This window comes from Tympanuchus pallidicinctus, unplaced genomic scaffold (genome assembly GCF_026119805.1).
Source record: "Tympanuchus pallidicinctus isolate F22 unplaced genomic scaffold, pur_lepc_1.0 scaffold31, whole genome shotgun sequence".
NCBI lineage: Eukaryota > Metazoa > Chordata > Aves > Galliformes > Phasianidae > Tympanuchus > Tympanuchus pallidicinctus.
The window spans coordinates 3,323,962-3,346,033 of record NW_026294749.1 but is presented as its reverse complement, the minus strand read 5'-3'; the positions used below and the strand labels follow the sequence as shown (position 1 = coordinate 3,346,033).

The 22,072-nt window shown below is 37.3% G+C and overlaps 1 protein-coding gene across 2 annotated transcripts in view; it reads right to left on the bottom strand.

The window, feature by feature from the left end:
- Positions 1-5,003: 5,003 nt before the first annotated feature.
- The window catches only part of EXOC2 (exocyst complex component 2), a 131,015-nt gene continuing 113,946 nt past the window's right edge, over positions 5,004-22,072 (bottom strand). Inside the window, exons 24-29 of one of the 2 annotated variants that reach the window (XR_008209953.1) lie at positions 16,637-16,692; positions 12,879-13,001; positions 10,267-10,328; positions 8,645-8,704; positions 6,139-6,739; positions 5,004-5,704 (exon numbers count right to left, since the gene is read on the bottom strand). Coding sequence is in view for 1 of the 2 variants with exons in the window: in XM_052697562.1 (XP_052553522.1) it covers positions 6,646-6,739; positions 8,645-8,704; positions 10,267-10,328; positions 12,879-13,001; positions 16,637-16,692 (395 nt within the window). In the remaining variant the exon portion in view is untranslated. Of the gene's footprint in view, positions 6,740-8,644; positions 8,705-10,266; positions 10,329-12,878; positions 13,002-16,636; positions 16,693-22,072 lie in introns of both variants that reach the window. The other variant, XM_052697562.1, reaches the window with a different exon arrangement.

Sequence of the window (22,072 nt, the reverse complement as noted above, 5' to 3'; positions counted from 1 at the left end):
CAACGTTCTTACCACAGTGGTTGAGAGCACTCTGGTCTATTAATTTATTTTCAAATCTTTGTCTGCCCATATTTATGTCGGGTTCTAAAAATAAGTAGCACCGTTAACATTTTGAATTTTAATTATCTCCTGAATATCTAAAAAGATAAGCTGGAAGGGAAACCCCCCCTGTGAACAGAAGTACAATCTAGTTACACGAGTGGAATGTATCAGAAAAAGTGAGTAATGAGCAGTGAGAAAGACTGTCTCATTTTGCAATTTTTACTTCATAAATTATCTGATTTGACATTCTGTGCTAAAAATCTGCTTCTGAACCAAGAAAGGCGAGGAACATACCTCACTTGGTTGAAGCAGAATCTGTGGCCACAGAAATTCTGCTGCTTTAGGACTGCAGCATGAGCCACCTCCTGCCACTGAGAAGAAGACTCTTGTTTCTAGATAAACACATATCTAGAAATAGGTACTCCTGGCTTCAGGTTGGAGTCTACACAGAGCTTTCTGGTTTTGTGCATTCACATCAGAACTGTATTAGTTCCACTGCAGAGGTGCCATCTATGCACAGAAAGACACAGCACACAAGTGCTAACCAAAGTTGTCCTCCTTACCTGCACACCCAAGACCAATTAAGGAGTTAGAGAGAACTCTTATCCTTAATAAATCAGTTCTTAATCTGTAACTTGCATTTAATGCATTTTTAATGAACCATGCTGAGTCTATCAACTCATTTTATTTAGGACTTTTTTGCTTGGGACTGGCAATGAATATTTTATACTGAAGTTATTTCACAAGAAAGAGGCAAAATATTGCCAAGACAGGCTATAAAACTAAGCATGTGTTAATAGCATCTGTTATAAATAAGGCTGGATTCCACTTTCCATTGTCTTACTCTTTTTTCCTCAACTTGTTTAAATTTTCCAATTCAGAAGGAATTTGGCTTAAGGATTTCCTTACTCGGTCTTGACCCCAAAGAGAACTGCTTGCAGAAGAGTTGTACAGAACCTATTACGAGCCTTTAAATAGTGAGAGCACGAGGGAAAAGGAACACAGACTTCTCCTTGGACATTCAGACTAGAAAAAATTAGGTGCAAAAAGGAACCCCTTCAGAACCCCACTGCCTGATCCCCAAAATAAACTGCAGCAGCTCTGTGCTACTAATGCAAAAGCAGCATGAGACCCTCTGTTCCCAATGAAAGATGTAGCAAAGTGTGTTACATTACTCATCAACACACATTATTTCAAAGGACTTCAAGGATGTGTCAATGACTATCCAAATGAAAGCCATCTTGGGCTATCAAGTCATACTGAAAGAAGCATTTAATTTAGATGCTGCACAACCTGCTCAGAAATAAAAAAATACTATCTTGGACATAGACTCAAAAGCTTTCAGAGCTTCAGAATTCAAATGGAGCAAAGAGAAGGGAAGCTAAGCTGCACACATTTTCTCTTTAATCTGTGGCCAGTATTGTTTATCCACTGAAAAGGTAAAGACAGAAGTGGCTATCATGTTCCCTAATGAAACTGTGCTCTGTAATTCCCAATTTTCCCTTTTATTCCATGCAAATAAACTCCTACTAGGTACTGCAAAGTCAGAAAACAAGCTGTCAACTACATGAAGCCAAAATAGTCTAACAAGTAACATAGCTTGCGCAAAATTATTTTCTCTATAATTACCCATGTAGCACTTTCTATAGCCTCCTCCAAAAATCATAAAATAATGTCGGATGTTAACACTGCAGAAGTCCCTGCGAGTCTACAAGCATTCTAATATGGGCACATGTCATACTAACATCTAATACAGAAGAACATGAACACTGCTAATGAAGATACAACGGGCAAATCTGCCTTTTTCTTTATCATAGTATAAGAAGGCTGCAACATAAATAGAGATGAATGTTCAAGCAGTATTTTGTTTCCTTGACTTGTAAATTAATCAGACTATCTCCTAAAGTTTTTAAAACAAACCTAAAAGACACAGTGACTTTTATTGTCCCCCTTTCCCATCCAAAGCTCTTCCATGTACATGGCTACGTGGCCCAAAAGGGCCAACAGAACCAAGACTAACATCCTGTTTGAAGTCTATCATCACACTGAACAAGTCCCCAAATATTTCCAAACTATCTGGGAGCCTAATTCTAAACAATATTCCTCTTGTATTAGTTAAATATGTCTAGGTGGCACAACATATGTATGCGCTTTTGCCTCTTTCAACAGCATCGCAGCCTGTTACTAACTCCTGTATGATACCAAAATATAAGCACCATGCAAGAACTACAGTTCCTAACAGGAAGAAAGAGACTGCCAGTGTTACTTACCTAAAGGGTCCCTCTTTCTGTCGGGACAAGATGCATCTAACCAATCAGATCCAGTGAGAAACGCTTTACCAGTGTTAAAGTTTCAGATCTGAATATTGCAGCTCAGGCTTCAGGAGAAGCACTTCATCAATCTTTCAGTTCCAGTGTATTCTGATGAGGTCTGGGATCTCTTCTAACTTTTAGGGGAAAGGTTTACACTCAGAAGAACACAGCAGCAGAACATTCGTAGTACGCAAGACATGTCATACGTCTCCTTGCTCACAAGAGTCCAAAAAACTACTTCAATTGATGCAGGATTTGCATCAATCAATACAATCAATACTGTAATAATATTTTCAGGAAAATTACAGTGCTTCATGTATATTTTAGCAGGACAGGGCCAAGGAAGTGGGCTAGAGTTGATTGAAATGCCAGCTGGCAGCAGGTCTGGAAGCATAAATACCTCGTGTAGCACTGTCTCTGATGGTCAGATGTAACCATGACCAAAGATTCTGATCTCAGTGTTCTCCTCTTCACAAGGCAAAAGAGCATCTAGGAAACTGCAATTTCTTACCTTCTTTTGGAGAAATAGAAAATATCTATGTATCACTGCACAATCAAACTCAAAAGGAGTTAAATCTACAAATAATTTCTTATAGGGCTTTGTCTAGCTAAATTTTAGATGTTTGCTCTTAAGGGAAATTACACATCTCACTTTGTAGGCCCAGCAGAGAGCTCCACAGGTCTTCTTCTACTATCATCTGGATTATCCGGGTTATTTTTCTTTTTCTTTCTTATTTTTTAAATAAAATCTTTTATTTTCATTACACCTTCTTTTATATCAACAATCAATTCTTGTTCCTTCTTTTTTTCCTGAACATACGTAAGGGAACTGAGCTCTTCTAGCAGAATCAAGATAAATAATGACTAAGTTTATTTATTTTTTTCTTTTAGCTCCAATGCTTTGTACAGTTTTTATTCCCATCTGTCTATACAATAAAGGTAGAGAAACATGCTATTATTTCATGGATGCTTCTAGTTCTGGAAGACAAAAGGCTGTCTGCACTGAAAACAAAAAAATCTCACCTTTAACAGTCACACATCACTGCTACAGCACCTCAAGCACAGATCTCTCGTTTCCTTCTCTATTGCCATACCGTGAAATTAAATTAAACTGGGTTGAGCTCTGGTTCTTCATATGCAACTAGAGGAAGGCACAAGGGGTTTAGGCACAGGATACAACTGTCTTGATCCTCAAATGGTGGGCAGACTTTAAACACTTGCAGGAGATCTGAGCAAGGAGCCTCAGGTCTGTTCACATTGCTTGACATTCAGCACATACATGAAGCTTACCAGGACTGTGGTTCTTTCAATATCTTCAGCTCAAAACTGATTTCAGTTTTTTTAGGAAGGTATTTAACTTGGACAACAATGTACTACCAGCACATTCCATAAACATATTACCCAAACAGCATCGATTCAAAAAAATAAATATCTTGCGAGTGAGAAGGGACAGTATTTCATCCTTATTTTATGCTATATTTTTGATCCATTTCATTAAGTTTCCTTCCAGATACATAGTGTAATGAATTTCCCCTTATTTTTTCCACCATTTTTATTTAAGCATTTTTTCCTCTGCCTTCCTCCCATGCCCATTTCATTACATTCATACCATTCTCGTTCTTTTTTATTATTATTCCTTTGGTTTTATCCTAAGCTACGCATGGCTATTCAAAATAAATATTGAAATATGGAATAACAGGAGAATGCTTCAACATCTCCAGGGACTGAAAATTTCAACAATACTGAATTGTTGAATTTTCCCTTAAAACTTTACCTATATTTAGCAAGGTATTTTACAACCTTATTTACTTCATACATTTTTCTTTTGAAAGAGAAATAGTGCTTTCCAGGTTTCTATATCAGTGTCCTTTTTCTTTTTTTTTTTTTTTAATTTAAATTTGAATATTCTTTAGATTTTTCCCCAGGTCCGATGTTCATATAGTAATTCACTTTTCTCCTGTACTGTTTTTTTCAGTGCTTACCTTTGCTTTAAATGTCAGAACCTTTCACTTCTGTTACTTTAATTTCCTTATTGCCCCCCTTTTTTTCTGTGAGCCCTCTGTATTTTGATGTGGTCTCCCATCCTTTTCCACATCCAATACTATCTTTACACCTTTTTTTTTTTTTTTTTTTGCAAAGCCACACTACTTCTTTTTTTTTCTGAGGAAATGCAGCAACCTGCTGTACCTCAGCTATGAAGTCCACACAGCCCCAACTCTCCTTCCACAGACATGAACTTTAAACTTATTCAGTTTCTTCTTTAATTCCTAAAGCTGGATTCATGAAGATCTGGTGCTCTGACTTGACCACCAGCATTTACCTCTAATCAGTTTGAATTCAAGCAGTGCTTTGATTCTTCACATGTTATTCTTGTTTGCAATTCACGACATGTTCCACAGTGTAATTCAGTAAGGCAACTGAACACCAACATCTGAAATATCTCAGGTTTTAAACACAAGCAACAAGGTGATGCAACAGGGAGAATGATGTTACAGCAAAAAATGCCCAAACCTCTATTATATTAGCACAGAGAATAAGTTAAGTTTTCAATACTTATGAGCATTTCTAATACGAATTTAGAAAATGTAGCGTCTGGTAAACTTCATAAAGAAACCACATTTCTTGGAAAGCAAGGAATTCAGGAAAAGCTTATGACCATCTTTCTTAATATTTTATTATTTTGAAGGTAATCCTATACAACTGGACTAATTACTTCAGTTAATATCGGGAGCTGAGAGTATGACCAGCTTCAAAGAGACAACATTCAACAAAACAACACTGCTTTAGATGTTTAATGGCTCTCCTTGTTAATCCAATAATAACATGTTTCAAACAAAAAATGACATAAATTTCAAACTTCCATTCAACGCTATTATTACATAGACACAATTTTTAACAAGTAAATACATCAGTATCAAGCTGTCTTCCACAGCATTTCATAATTACTGGAGCTGCATGTTATATTTTTCAAGCGCGTAACTGGACTGGCAAAAGACAAAAGCTGACATAATTGAAAACTCAATGCACAGTTTCTGCAAGTACAGAAAGAATACTGTATCATTTCTGTATGGTGTACTTAATGTGTGATTTCAGTTTTAAAAATTAAACCCATGCCACTAGACTGCTTTATATTAGTTGCTTCCTTCGTGTTTTATCAAGTCTCAAAACGAAAGTCAGTGTCAAATCTGGTCCTGCTTCTTTGTTGGGAAGACAGCTCTTAAACTTTGTGTAACTGTAAGCTAACAGCAGCAAAACCATTCTTGTCTTGTTCACCTCCAAACAAATTCAATAACTGGTGGTGAAAAGAGGACTGAATAACAAGAGAGAAGGGGAAGACAGTGGTAGAAAGACTGTAAGAACAAGAAGAGATAACAATAATGAGAATTAAACAGCAAAAACAATGACATATTGTGCTCCACCTTAGCTTACCTACCACCAGTCAGAAGTACTTAATATTATAGTTCTTAATACTAATGAATATTTTTAAATATTCTAAAATATTCTTAACAGCACCTACTAATCTCAAACTCAGAGCACTCTTCTGTTAATGGTCAATGACAGGAAAGCTTATTTCAATTGTGAAGGTCTGCACCAATACTCAAACAGAAGGAAAACACTAAAGATAAAGATCTGTCTAGATAAAAAGGAAAAAGAAAATAAAAGCCTTCCAAGAAATCAGACTTAATGACCACTACAACTTCAGATGACAGCAGGAAAAAAAAGTTGATAATTGTTAAGCACAGAAGTAGTAGTGTTCTCCAGCATACTGTATCTGGATACTTACAGTCACCTGTAAGTTGTAATCTTTACAGCATACTTCTCAGTAATTTGCAGAAGCTGAGTCTTCCAGTCACTTACATTAGCATTGCTCCACATCTAGAAAGGAACAGACTGAAACACAGAACAGCATGCGTAATACTAACATTTAAGGTGACAGTTGCTAAAAATACATTCAAATATTTTTGACAAATGAAACTGAGATTACAGCGTGTAAATAAATAAAGATTTCTTCACGAACATACAGCCAAGAAGAGCGTATGTAAACAAAACTTAGTCCCTTCCACCGAATGAAATACAGTAGACAGAAAACTATTTTGTCAAGATAATTATGAACAGAACTCTCACTCAGCAGGATACCTCATGCCATTACTCAGAGTTGGATCTCATCATTTCTTTTTCAATGAAATTCCTTCCGATTTCCTCGGGGCCTTCAAAGGAATCAAAGTAGTACAGAAAAATGGGTGACGTTTGTTGGTGTGCATCTGTTGAGTTCCCTGCGTTGTGTCGACGTCTATGTTTTTATCATTGCTGATGAAGAAGTTTGAAAACAGGTCAGCTGCAAGTGCATGCTGCTTTTAAATTTGTTTAGCAGCTCTTCCAATAACCTGCAAAAAGAAATTATTTACAACTTTTGCAGATTCTGAAAAGTGAACAATTGCCAAAAATGTTGACTATTCTGTCTGTGACTTCAAATACATCGTGTGTTTAAATAAAGCACCTAAAATTTGATCAGGTTTAAATACCTGAATCTTACAGCTACCGAGAACTACAGCAACTATGTTGGGATGATCTGTGACGAGAGGAAGGGATACAACTACACAGATTTCATCAAGGCTATAAAATAGGCCTTTATATGCCTTTCCATCCTCATGAAGATCATTTTCCTTAAAGAAATGTATATGCAAACTACAATGGCAAAATAAATGGAAAAGAGGATGATACAATACTGCTGTAAGAAAACTGTCAGACTATGTGCCATAAAACCTGTATCCCTGTAACAGCTAAAGCTTTTGGCTTGCAGCTGAATTGTGAATGTGAGTTATACAGCTTGCCTCTGGGAGGTATTCCACAGATTCCTGTTAAGGATCACGGTCAAAAGATCAGAAATGGAATGGCTGTTCCAGGAGAATTATTAATTCACTGGCAAACACATACCTTTAACCTTTCTAGATAACAAAGTATGTGTGAGCTCATTTTGGAAAATAGCAATAGTTTGTTGCCAAAAGGGTACATGGTATAATGGACGATACTTATTACAATTCTCAGACTGCAGTTTTGATTACTAAACAGCTAGCAACAAAATAAATTACAGTGAATGTCAATTAAAAAACAAAACAAGAACAACTTGCACCACAAAAATCAGCATCAGCTTCTTCGGAAAGCCCTTTGGAAGAGCGTATGGACACATTCATTATTTAGCATCACAGTAATGACTGAATAAACAATCAGCTCTAAATTGGTGCATAAATGTATATTATTTTACATAAATACATGTAGATAGATTATAATGAGCTGTGTGGGATGATGACAATTGACTTCTAGCAACCTGAGAAATGCAACAAGTTTTATGCTGTCTAAGGCTCAGAATTCTGTGACAAATGTAAAAATGAAGTAGCTTTTGATTCCCATCTGTCTGACAAAGTTCACATACTTGTGACTAAGGAAAAAAAATCAAAACCCAAACAACCCTACAGGTGTTGCTGAAAGTCTGAGTTGAAAGAACTGTCTCAAAACTGATTCCTGTCTTTAATTAGGCCAAGTAAGGCAGCAAAAGGTATCTTGAGACTTAAGTCTTGTCAAGAGTAGTTTTGAATAGATGACATCTGGGAAAAGACGGTTTGCAGACCATAGGTTGTACAAAGAAGCTCTACTTTTTTTCTAATATACTGACAACAAATCTATCCTAGTTTTACCATATTATTCTTTATCAAGCTATTCTTGCAAAATAAAGTAACAAATACTACATTTAATGCAGTGCAGCAGCTTGGTTCTCAAAGTTTGCTATGGTGGGGAATTAAGAACCCCAAATGCCTCCTCCTGACGTTAAGAAAGAACAAAAGACTCTACTTGTTTCTAAAAGGAAGCAAGCCAATTTTGAGAGCTGCCCAAATATCAGCCACCAAAAACTTGCACTTTGTTACTTAGTATTTTCTTTATTGCTGCTAAATTCGGTAAGATAAGACAATATACCTCACAGAAACAAAGATCAGCGTGGAAAGCTAAAATGAACTCACATTATAATATAAACATAAAACTACAGAGAATTGATCAGACTAGAACGAGAAAGTGACATATGCTACAAAGCCTTTGGTCCTCTTAATAAATTAATAGGCCACAATGAACAAGTATTCAGATAACATTTAACACTGTCCGAAGAGCCTTCTAACACTATAAATCCAAAGGGTCAAATACAGTAAAAATGAATCCTCTTCTAGTAAAGCTCTGATATGAAGGTAACTAGCAATGGCTCCAGAAAGCAGAAGAAAGACAAGAAGGTGCAGTATACTCACTTTTTGTCAGCTCCACTTGAGATCTGAGGCAAAGCTTCCAACGCTTGCTTAAAGCTTGAGCTGTAAGGAAAACAAAAATACTCATATTCCCTTGGTAAAAGTCTCATCCTTCAGCTTCTCTCTATCACTTCATGGAAATACACTCTATTTTAGCCCTTCTTATTTCAATATAAAACAGAATGTTAACTTGGCACTTGACGTTCATGTGCAAATTAAACAAAGTGGCCATGGGCTCAAGCGGGTCTCTCAACTCTCCTAACATGATGTAAAACAGGCACAAACAGGAGATGTTCAATCCCCCGCTGATTTGAAACAGTGCCTGATGCCTCAGACCCTTGAAGAATTACAGATATTTGCTAGCCTGCCTTGTGCCTAGAACATTGCGAAGGTCTTCTGGTCCAACCCTCCTCTCAAATTAGGGACAACTGTGAGGATACAGGAGGTCTCTTGGGGCCAAGTCAAATTCTGAGCCTCTCCACGGAAGGCAGTTCCACACCTCTCTAAGCAACAGATGTGGAATAGAAGAGCAAGGAATGATGCAACTCCTGCACAGATTGATATAATCTTCTCAAAAAAATTAAAATGATGACTTTATGCCAACTATTACCAGAAGAGTCCAGGAATAAAGAGGCATTTATGAAGCCCCAGCTTCCACAGTTCACTCTGCTGAATCATATATTGGTGAGAGACAACAGCAATTTCATTTTATGGTGCCAAATAGCTTATATTTAGGTCTATGTCACTGTCAGGCACTCAGAACACGGAAGCAAGTTTTTTGAAATTGAAATCAGTGACACCATAGAATACCATCATATGTCTTTATGAGGGCCTCATGTCCTGTAATGCCTCCTAAAAATACTGATCAGATAAGAAGATTAAATTGAAATCTGTGCTAATCCTACCAAAAGCGTAGGCAATCCCAAAAATACTCACTCAGAAACTTCAATTAATCAGCATTACTCAAAACTGCTGACAGCTACCATGGTTTGTGTTTTTACATGCCTTGACTGCATCAACCACTGATGCTGCTAGCACTTTTCTTTCTCCATTATACTACCGTATGTGTGAGCAAGTCCTCCACTTATCTGTGGTCTTGCACCTCACTGACAGATTCCAAAAAGCCTTCTGAAGCTTTTCATTCTAATAGACAGTGTAAAGCTGAATTCATTCTCTCTCATGAGGTCTGTCAAAAAGAAGAAGGATAGTATACAAGCTTGTGGAAAGTCCAATTCTCCATGTGCTTATAAGGGGATCCTATCAGTGTCTGGTTCTACACCCTCCCTGAAGTGCCTGGCAGACTCTCTGTGGTGTGCTTTAAGACAAATTGGATAAAACTCAGTGACGACTGCTTTTGCTATTGCATCAGTTTCCTTAGTAGGTCAACTAAGAGGTTTGGGTTTTTTTCTACCTCTCATTTGGTAAGGACGAGGAATACCTAGTTTGTGTCAACAAATTCAAATCAACTGATAAACCTTTAGAAGTAATTAATTTTCCACATACATATGTAGTATAACACATACTTTGATCAATCTCTTGAAAATCCTTAATTGACATCACGTATTTTTGCACGTTTAGAAAAGATTCTATTACAATGAAATAGTAGAAAATGTAGCAGAACTTACTTGCTGTCGGGAGTTAGATATATGGCCACTGTATCCCTCAAAGCACAGATTTCCAGTCTTGCCTATAGACAGAAATACAAATACTGAAACAATGACATAACGCCTTCTGATCAAGAGAATACCATTATCCCAAACCTTCATCTTTGTTGGAAGTAAAAAACATGCTACAGTTGTGAGTAGCCTCAGCCTGTAACAATTCATTTCCTGTATTTTTGGTTGCCACACTGCTTTGTCAGTTAGGAGACTGCAGTAAGGAACAATTTCATACTTTTGATTCAAGTCAAACGGTTTGTACAGTCACTATGCAGCAGTCTAAAAACATTGCTCTGTCTCCCAGTAACAGCAATAAAGCTTTGATTTTGCTCTGTCTTTTCTGTTCTGAGATAGGAAGAAAGAGGGATGCAATCTTAAAAAAAAAAAAAGAAATAACACAGTGAGCTTGACTTCTTACTGAATGGCTTGCCCAGGGAGGAAGGAAACAGGAGTACAAAAGTCTGTCAATATGTTTTATTCTTGGCTTTGCTGTTGAATTTATTTTTATTTTTTTCCATCAGATGAGGAAGTAGAATGGTTCTGGTCTGCTTCTTGTCTGTCACCTGGTGGGCACACAAGCTTGGGGATGTCACTCCTGCATGTCTAGGTACATGGCAGGAACTAGATGATCTTTAAGGTCCACTCCAACCTAAGCCAATCTGTGATTCTGTGATGGATTTCACCTTGACCACTCTCCACCATACATAAAGGCAGACAATGAAATCAAAGATTAAACAAAGTTCATAGATCTTCCTTCAGTCAGTATTGAAAATTAATTGAAAAGTATTGAAAAGTAACCGTTCTCATCACAGAAGTTTTATGTGAAACAAAAATATTCTGAAAGTGATCAAGCATTTCATTTAAATGATAAAGTGAATTTCATCCAAATTCAGATTCAGTTCTTGTTCATCATGAAGGTACAATTTACAATTTAGTCTAGTTAGTAATTACAGATCTATATTTAAACCAAATTTATACTTATATTACTTTTCCAAAACAAAACTTTTATAATGCAACATAACACTTAATTCTGATTTCAATTAAAAGTTTTGGCTTTTATGTCTTCTCCTTGTCTCTCCCCTAGGTAGAAAGCCAAGAGATTAATGCTTTTTTCTTGTGCCAGAACATTCTGGCACAAAATTTAAGATAGCTACCCACCAATTTTATACCCATAAGAAATGTTATCTCACCACAGAATGTTTCACCTTTTTTGTATAGTGCTTTAAGCAGAACAGTCCAGGACTTGAGACTCAAGTCCTACACAAAAGATTTTGGAGTTTTTCCTAAGTTCTAGGAGATAGCAGTAGAATGTGCTGAGTTGGAAGGCATGCATAAGGATCAGTAAGTCCAATTCCAGTATCATGGGACAGTGTCATGTTCTCAGATCTCACAGCCTAAATAAACATGATGTGAAGGCAAATCCTGTGAAAATATGGGTTACTTGATGTGGATATACAGATTCAGACTTCTTTTAGGGAACAGGTCTCTTCACTCTTCACTGACCAGGCCTAGATCACTCCCATGCTGCTGCTGACTGCCTTGAGTTGAGTGACATAGATTTTCAGTGTTCAGAATAGAAAAGGAACAGAAATTTAGAGAAGGGAGAGAAATTCCTTTCACTTATGGGTCTAGGCAGCGAGTTCATACGATGGGTCAGTTTGTCAAAAATGATATACAGATATTTCTGCTGCTGATCACTGGTACTGTTTTAAACTAGCAGTAAATCTTATTTGGATGTCATCTTCCTATGTTAATTGTCTGTCACACGCAATTACTAGCAGCAATTGGAAAATAAGGCTTTCATTTGGTTACTTATTTTCCCATGATAATGTAAGAATGCTGTCACAGACAATAAAAAATGGGGGTCGGGTATTCCTGCTTGTTACAGTGACAGAAATCACTAAATCAATGGGATTTGCTTTTTAATACTTATTTTTTTCAATCTTTCTTACAGAATCCTTTAAAACTTATTCAGTAGTAAATACAACTACCAGTTCTGTCACAAATGAAGAGGGCTGTGTAAGGGTATCTGTTGTACAGAAATAGTGATCTGGCAAGTGACCAGTTCTGCTGAGACCTACAGGATCCTACCCCTGTTGCATTTTCAAGATTTAAAATGTCAAAATATCATAAAATTGCTTCTTTTCTCTTTAAAACAAAACTGTGATGAGACAAAGATAGTTTATTAACATTTCAAGCAGATATCGTTATGGTAGTTTGGGCAGCTTGATCTAGCCATAGATGCTTCTGCCCATGGCAGAGTGGTTGGACTAGATGATCTTCAAAGGTCCTTTCCAAAACCTTTCAAAACCTTTTTATGATTCTATAATGCTTTTTACCTTATAGGATATGGGTAACCCTTTATGCACTTAGATATAAAGACAATGCTAAAATATAATTAAACCCATGAATTAATATCCCGAAGGGTGTTCAACCATAAATCTTAGAAAGAGGTTGCAATCTCCTAATCTTTTACCTTGTTCTCACTGCTACAAGAAATCCAACAAATACACAGGTTATACTGCTCTGTTATTTTCTATTATAAACTCCAACGCTTGACAGAACAAAGTATTCAGTACCTGTAAAGCTCCATTTCTGCTGAACGATGAAACACACTGCATCAGCCGACTCAGTTCTTCAGAGACTGCTTCTACAATCTTTGACATTACTCGAGGAACTAAATCTTTGGAAATGGTAAACACCTGATTTTTATAAAATGAGAATCATGAGCACATTACCCACATTAAAAGAAACATTTTATGAAGTAACATTTTGTTTAAAAAAACATAAAGCACTTCGATTGAAAGGACCACTGTTAATGGACAAAGCAATTTCAAACCAAGAGGAACCTGAAGCATTTCTTTTGGCACTTGCCCCGTGCTTTGACCAATTACCTCTGCTAATAGCAGTGTCAGTTATGTAGTATATGATACTGACAACTTTCTCACAATGCCTAAAAGCAGTGGGATGCCAAAATATCTGCTCTCACATGATGCTTGCAGGTAGTCACGTCACTGCTTTGTGGATTGTACCAGACTGGGTGACTGACTGACCTGATTATACATTCAGCAACATTTTAAAAAAGCATTTCACCATTTTTTTTGGAGTCCTTTAGATGTGGCAAAGACTCAGCTGCACACTTGCCTCATCACAGTCAAATGGCAAGTGTCTTGATGCTCTCTGGTGGAGATGAGTCTTTGAAAGGGTTTGTAAGTACAATGGTGGCTTTTCATTCAGATATTTTTCCCCTACTGAGAGTTGCTTATTTCCAGGCAAAAACATTATGTTACTGTTTTTTCCATGCATTAATATGACCCTCTAAACTATTTATTTACAACTTTTTAAAGTGATGATTGGATCTGCCATTTGAGGTTCAGAACAGCAACTGCAACATAGCATCATCATCACCACAGAATTAAGTTTTCAGATCGATGCCTAAAGAAGAACCTGAAGTAACTGTCTTCCTTAAAGCTTACATTAAAGAAGTGAGAAATTGTTGGTGAATTGAAGTATGGTGTTCTACTTAGTACTGGAGAAAATGCAGGCCAAGAGACTGGAACATAGGAGGAAGTGAGATTATAGGTTAAACAGATCATGAACTTAGAGGTGAAGATAAAGCTGCATCAAAATTATATAAGGTTGGGAGGAAATATGAGAAAAGATACTGACAGTAATGTGACTAGAGTGCTAAAAGAGAAAATGAACTGGATAAAATTTTTAAGAAATGCTTCCCTGATTTCTGCTTTAAAAAGACCTAAAGAATTAAGTAATTGAATATTTTTTCTTGAATAATGTCAGACAAGAAAATGTAGTAATTAAAAGAAGATATCCATACATGCATGCAGGAATAAATTTAAGGAAGCAAAAATGAATGTATGGTTTCTTATCAATTTCCAGTAATTTCAGAAATGAATTACATATTGGAGTCCTATAAGGTCCATTCCAAAAGGGCAATTTGCACCGCAGATAAAAAGCTGATCACATATACGAGGGCTGCTCCGAAAATACTGCCTCCACAATGTTGGTGGTATAGCAGTAGAGGCTGAACTTTCTCACTGATACTCATTACATGTTGTTGCTGTGTGACAGAGCGCAGCAGAGGGGCAGTCTGACAGAATGGTGTCTGACATGAAAGTGCATATGAAGCTTCAGTGTGGAAATGAATTCCTTCAAGTGGAAAAAAGGGCACCCAATGGTATTCACTGACACTTGCTTTATGTTTACAGAGACCAACCAGTGGATGTGAGCAGTGAGGCAGTGGGTGGTGCATTTCAGAAGTGGTAACAGTGCCAGTGGGTCACCTCTGTCGGTGCAGATGTTTATGGCAGGCTCTTGCTCATCACTGGTGAAAACGCAGAGCTACTGCTGATGATTGTATTGAAAAACGTGATTTAGCTGACAATTTGCTCTATCAAATAGTCTTATTGCAGTTTTTCTATCTGTTGTAGCTTCCAGTGAATTAAATAGGAGGCATTACTTTCGGAGTGACCTATGTATACCACTGCTATCACTGCTAATTCAACACACAGCCTACTTTGTGTTCTGACCCACACAAGCAGGGCAGCTGACATACTTAGCGGTACAGTGAAAAAAAACCCAGCGCAATAATTAGTAAAGGGGTCATCTTAATCAGCAGCAAATACCACAGAGCAATTCAATACAGCATACTAGGAACACACGTACAAATTTTCTACTGAGAAGAGAGTATTTGCGCCCCTAACAAGTACTCTTGATGTTACTATACAGAATCCAGGAAAAAAAAAAGTTCTCAGCATCAGTGAATCATCACAAATTTGCAATACAATGTCCTTATTTTGATTTCAGTTAAACTTGAATTCAAAGGCAGGAAAACAGTTTTCTTTCCACTTCAGATAATGCTTGCTGTTCAGCTGATGGTTAATTTTTGCTGTTTCAAACTATAGAAACTTACAGCCTTGTGAACTAAACTTAAATCTTACGCAGCTAAGAGAATTTTGCCAGAAAACTGTGTAAATGGGAGTTTCATCTTGACACACATTTTCACATTTCTGCAATATTTCACATATCAAAATTTACGAAGCAACACTCTATTTGGGTCAAAGTCAGTATCAGTCCCAGTAAAGGCAGTAAGGCAGTGCACCTTTCTGCAGCAGAATTTTAATAACAAGGTCTGTTAACAGGATTAGCTAAATAAGTCACAGGTGGCTCTGAATCTACAAAGCTCGTTTTTATTTATTAATTTTAACTATGCTGAAAAACTGCAGTAACAAATGCCATGTTGTTTTTTTGTTTTGTTTTTGTTTACTTCTTCATTAAGAAGCATTTGGTAAAATCACCAACGCTTGTGTGAAAACTGCTGCTGAGTAAGTATACACTGAAAATCAAGCAAAAATATTAGGAGTGATAAAAGTAACTTTTTTGAAAACATTTAATTTACTATGATTTCTTTTTTTTTTTTTTTTCAAATTTAAGGAGGAGTAAAACAAAAACCTGAAGTGAATCTTAGCAGGTTTTAGATATATGTGAGAGTTAGAACAGCTACGTTAGTGATATTTTGGAGGTATTTCTGATAATACATAGAAATACAATCACAAACACATAATGCCATGAACAACAGTAATCTGAAACACTCTTGTTGGTCAGAAGGAAGGAGCTTACAGAAGAAGCTGCAATTTAAGGCACTGTAGAAAACTGCTGCGTATTACCATAAAAGACCAAATAACTGCAACTCTACAAGCTGATTAGTTTAATAATATATATTTTAATATATACTCCCTATCTTGAGCCACTGTGTCCCTAAGTATTTTGAAGGCTGTGTCATACAGAGACTACAAAGATTTCTGTTTAGCTTTTCACTTTTTACCGTACATACAAGAATGTGACATACACACTGCCTTTTCACTACAAATGATATATATTGAAAATTTCTTTGAAATTGATGCACAAACTTTTCTCTATTGCTGTGCAAAATAAAGTTAATCAGAGAAAGTGAGCATTATCTTCATCACTTTGCCCCCCTCTTCCTCCCTCTGTCTCTCTCCTTGCCCTGTATGGAAAGGGAGGAACTCTGCTTTAGATTTTGGCTTTCTTTTTCAGAGAGTGGAAAGAATAAGGTACTCCAAAATGAATAACAGTGTCACCGAGGATAAACAGGAACCGTTTATCACTTTCTGCCTTTAAAAAAGTTAGCAGTTTCATACTTGGTTGGCTAAAACTAACTCAAAGCACTTACACCAATAACGAAGATAATTCAACAGATGGATGATTTTCAGAAGTATGAAAGACAGAATTTACCAAGCACAGTACACTGAAATTATTTGTATGAATGTAAGCATCAAAAAATCTGAAGTTGTCTCACCTCTGCATGCACAGCAATGATATTCACTAACGCTTCTTTCAAATAGTTTCTGACACCTGAAAATAAAAACAAAAAAGGTAATTAATTACTTTCATTCTGTTGTCTCAACAAAGTCATAACATTCTCCTGTTCAATACTGTACTTTTTTTTTCATTCCTTTCACTAGTACTTTTGCAATCAGAGGTAGAAAGAGAAAGTTCTATAGCCACACCACTAGTCTATTTCCTTTTTCAAATCAAATGGAGAAAGGCACATTTCCCTACAGCAAAAGCAGGTTCCTGTTTCAGTATTCTTCTCTGGCAACCCAATTTCACCACTGTGCAATTTAATAAAAACCTAGCATCATTAAGAAATAACTTCTGGATGTCTTGCTGGAAGACGTACTGTGGCAGAGAACATGCACGACAATTTGGTAAATTCTAAGGAAATGGAAGAAAAGGGTTTACATACAGTAATCATCATGAAAGTGTCACTACTTTATACCTTTATATCATTACATAAACAACTATATTATTATTGTAGATGGAAATAGCAAGGATTTCTGTTTCTCTGAAGGTGCTTCAGAAGATATTACTCATGACAGTTTATAAGAAGATGTCACATCTTTCTTAGTAGAAATTTCCTCTTGGGGAAAGTGAAGAGATCAAGCAATTTATTTACCAAGCAGATGAAATGATTGTCAATTTAGAAAATACTCTGAACAGGAGGACATTCAGCAGGGTGTGCTTCACAGCTAGGACAGGCTGATTCCTCTATGCCACTGTGCATCTGGAGTAACTTTGCAGAACTAGATTCCAGGTTTGGAAGATCTAAAATGGGCAACAATCTAAAATTTGCCTCAATTGCTTTTCTGGTGACTCACTTTGTAGGCAAAAACAGATTAGAAAGCATTTAATTCATTGAAGTACATATAAAAAATGAAAGTGTAATGCAGTAATGAGAAGGTTACTGATCCACACGACAGATCAACTTCTAATTTCAACTGCTCCAGCACGAGAGAACATTAAATGACCCCATCACTCCCTTCAGTAAATTGAACTGATAGTAACATATGAAAATCTTGGACAAACACTAGTGCAACTGCATAGCTCAGAGATCACACTGTGATTAACACTGCTGTTATAAAAACTACAAAGCAAACCTTTAACTAGTTCATCTTATTTACTCCACTCTTCCTCTGATCCTACTATGAAAAATCACTTTCAAAAAGATGTATCTGAGTATATAGAAATGAAAAGCTCTATGAGAGGATACAGTAACATTTCACCATCACCAACTCACTTGTGGTTGATCTGCTTTGTTCAATGAATGCTGCTACCACAGCCAGAGGAGACACAGGAGACACTTGTTCTTTCTTAGACAATTATTATGGAACAAATACTTTATAAGAGGAAGACAAAAGGAAAACAGGACGCCCTTGCAGGAGGTACCAATGCATATTTCCTATGTCTATACTGGCTAGAATTCAGATTGGAGGGTTCTTTCTGAAGCAGCCACAGATCTCTTGAGGGATACAAGAATGTCTGGGTGAGGATGCAGAGGGAGATGCTTGGTAATAACTCCTACTCCAACCTGCTGACAACATGTAGCTGAATTCTGCACTCAAATCTGTGAATCAACACAACCCATTTTCAAAACTCATGGCAAAGAGGCAAGCATTGAAGGAGACTTCACTGTTTACTTTCTGAACCTACAAAGCAGTCACAATCTTTTTAGACAGAATGTTTCAACTTTCGCTTGGGAAGAAATGCAAATAACTGTCAAAGGTAAAGAAAAAAAACAAGTATTTCTGACATATTCCAAAATGTTTCTAATGTCTTTTGTTGCTAAATTTATCCTCTTCCTTGAAAAATCTGTCACTCTTTCCATTTCGAGTAACCCTTAACAGAACAAACAACACAGTAAATAGGCTTCAAGCGTATAATTTCTCGTTATCTTAGTAATTTTTTTGCAACAAGGAAGGGAGGGAGGGAGGAATAAAGCAATAGCAGAAATTTTATAAACGTTTTTTTCCTCCCGTGTAACCTGCAAAACAAAGTAAGGATGCTACACACCAGTACTTGAACCACACCAAAAGATAACAGGTATGTGTGGAAATGCAACACCCCCTTCCTTTTCCTCTGCTGTTACTCTCCCCCTGCTTCACTCTGCCCCAGTTTAAATCCTTCACAGGCTTTGTACCACAGAGGATAAAATTTGTATCACCTCCCGTAGCCAAACACAACTCCCCAAGGCACCAATCGGTGGTATGCAAATCACATCAAGAGGTACAGGGCAGATTTGGGGCCTGGTTTGCAGTTAACCTCAGGGTGCAAAGCTTGATTTCGGTCTGCATACCAATGTGGTACTCAGCTCCTGGCTGTCTTCTGGCATCTTGTGACAGGAGGACCTTTCATGTGGAAACAGCGTGTTTTGATTCGTGCAAACGCCAAGCAAGATAAGGGCTTACACGATCCCTTTCTCTAAGGATACTTGAACACTGCTAGAGCATGTTCATTAGTCAGTCAAAGTAGTACTCTTGCACCAACCTGCCTCTTCTCCAATGCAGCAACTCTCACACACTCCAACTCTTGTACAGCTGGGAGTTGCAATGGAAGTACAGAGAGTAGGGCTGCTGCGTGAAACAGAGAGGGCAGGTGCATGTCTAAGGAGAGGAGGCCTTAGGACATGCACCTAATGTTGAGCTGGAATAAGTGTCATCAAGGAGGTGAGTGAAAAGCTGGGATGCACACAGACTGAATGAGGTAGGTTGCATAAGAGGGTGACGTGGTTTGAAGGAAGAATCCTCATTTCCCACCCATCTCACCAAAGTTAATGAGGTAGCATGCCTCCTCGTGTGCTTTTGAGCAGCTTGGCTCTGCATAGGAGCTGCTAATTCTGCCTGCTGTTGCTGCTGCTGCTGAGAGCATCCAAATTAAATAGCTTTTGACTGTGCTAGTGAAGGCTGCCTATCACCTCTGTGTGAAGAAACCTTCCATAACAAAACTAGTTAAAAACTCAGTGGCAGAGTTGGAGGCTAAAATTAGGTACTGTTAATTTGTACAAATGTGAAATACTAACGTCAGCAAAATCAGCACCAGGTTTTAGGTATCTCTGCCTGAGATGGATTACATAAATTACCTTAAATGGAATAGAAATGGAACCTACAGTAAGAGCAAAGTGACAATAGCATACTGTACATTGCTAGCCCATCCCAGCTGTAAGATAAAACCGTTAACTACAACCTCACTGAAAGGGCAGAAGCAGACATTTTATTGTGCATCCATTTCCTTACATTTGTCCTTGGACAAAAGGGTGAGCTGGGAATTTAAAGAAGACTACTTCTTTGCTGCAGTTCCAGTAGCTAGCAGTAATGAGATTTTCCTAAGGTTCTGCTATGTCTTCAGAACCAGGAAGCTCAGCATGAGCTCAAAGATGTCCTCAGTTTTTTAGGCTTTGCAATTTAACATCAAAGAATTAAAAACAAACTGCGCTAATAACAGTAGTAGTGCTATGCAGCTTAGAGATAGTCCATGCACATGAAGCTGTAGTTGCCTTAACTGTAGCACCTAATAGTCTGAAAGATCCTGCCTTGATAAGCTAAATCAACCAGAGATGGAGAGAGGGTGCAACTGTACTCCAAACATATCAGTAAGTGGAGGTAGTCAGGGAGAGAATGGAAAAATAGTTGAGGTGAAGAATACCACTGGAACAATGAAGAAAGGTCTAACAGAATGGACCATCAGCAAATTTAGGTTGGAAATTAAAAGTAACCATGGAACAGGTTTGATTTCATTTTGCTGTTTAATATGTGGTGGTACGAAAAACATTGCTATCTGGGAGCCAGTTTTCTATCCTGAATAGAGTGTGAGTAAAAAGGGCATTTCCCCCCCGAGTCCTTTTTTGTTATTTATGAAGGATTTTCATTTTTGCATTTGGAGACAAAGCCAAACATATCTGAATGTCAGGACCTGCAGGCATAGTTAATAACAATACTATATTTTGAACTACAATTAGAAAATATCGAATTTCTGATTTATATCACTGCACTGTTTGTGGCAAGCTTTGTTGAAGCAAAGTATTACTTTTCTGGAGTATGATTCAGTGGAAATACAAGCAGTGGCATCCAACTGTGAATTTGTTGTGAAATTCATTTCAAAATGAAAAAAACTCTGTCTAGAATAGAATTTTTGTGCAGCTTTCTCTACGACTGTTCAGCAGCCCACGCAATTACAGTTTTTGGGACACCACGTTGCCAGTTCTATTATACAGCACTGAAAGGTAATGCAGCATATAACTGTAGGTTGCAACTATTAGGCTAATCAAGTGAAACATAACATTCTTAAGTTTAAAATACCACTTATTTAGACTATTGAAGCACAAATACAATACCGTTTCCTAGCTTCTGACAGAAACGTGTTATAGAAAGTCTCAACAAGCCCTTGCAATTTCTCTCAAGAAAATGTTATTATTCTGTTAGAGCACAAATGCAGTCCACTCCCACTCTATTCTTAACATCGAAGAATCTGACTTGCTAGAGAGTTCCAGCTTTCATTAACAAAGAGCCATTAATGCTCTAAAGAAAAATGGATGGGAAGACTTATGATGTAAAAGTGAAGGACAGTTTCAGCCATCAACTATCACAATGGCTGACAAACTTTAAAATAGCATCTTCCAAATTTGGGCCCTCCACTGTACTTTTTGCTGGTAAAACCTCTAGCAAGTTTATCCATTAAGTTTAATTTTCAATTTACATCACCGATTAAAATTTTTACAAATGAAGTCTGTCAGAAAGTCTACATCTTTGAGCAATTGTAATGCTACTGTAAAGCTGTAGCAAGGATGACTGTGTGAACTATGGGAAAAGGAAAAGGGAAGAACAGTTGTGGTTCTGCGGATTAACAGAAACTGAACTTCTAGCCCACCAGTACAGGAGTCATTCAGGAGATGTTCCGAGGGTGTAGTGCTGCCAGTTGTCCCACATGCAGTTCTAAGAGCTATGTTTCCCCCAAGTACTTAGATGACAGCATTCTACTATGAAACCTCCAAAGTGACTGAATAAGCATGCAAAGGTTGGAACTGCAATGTAGTATGCATAATTCTAAGATGAAAAGAAGCTGCAAACGCTTGCACACACAAATAGAGCAAAAGCTGCACACATGCTACAAATGAACCAACAGGATGATTTTTTTTGCGTGTGTGCCAGAAGCTAACTCAGTTCTTCAAATGATCCAAAGACTAAGAAAAGAGGATATGAATACTAAACATTTTTCACCTCTTCTGCAGGCTAGAAAACTCAAGTTCAAGGAATGAGTTGTCATCCTGCTAGGGCAACAGAAACACACACGAAAGTGCATTTGCAGCTTAGGTTTGACATATTTTAACTCTAGTGAGAAGGGGATCTTATTTGAAAACCAACAGCATTGAGAAGACTGGGAAGCTAACTATGCCTATTCT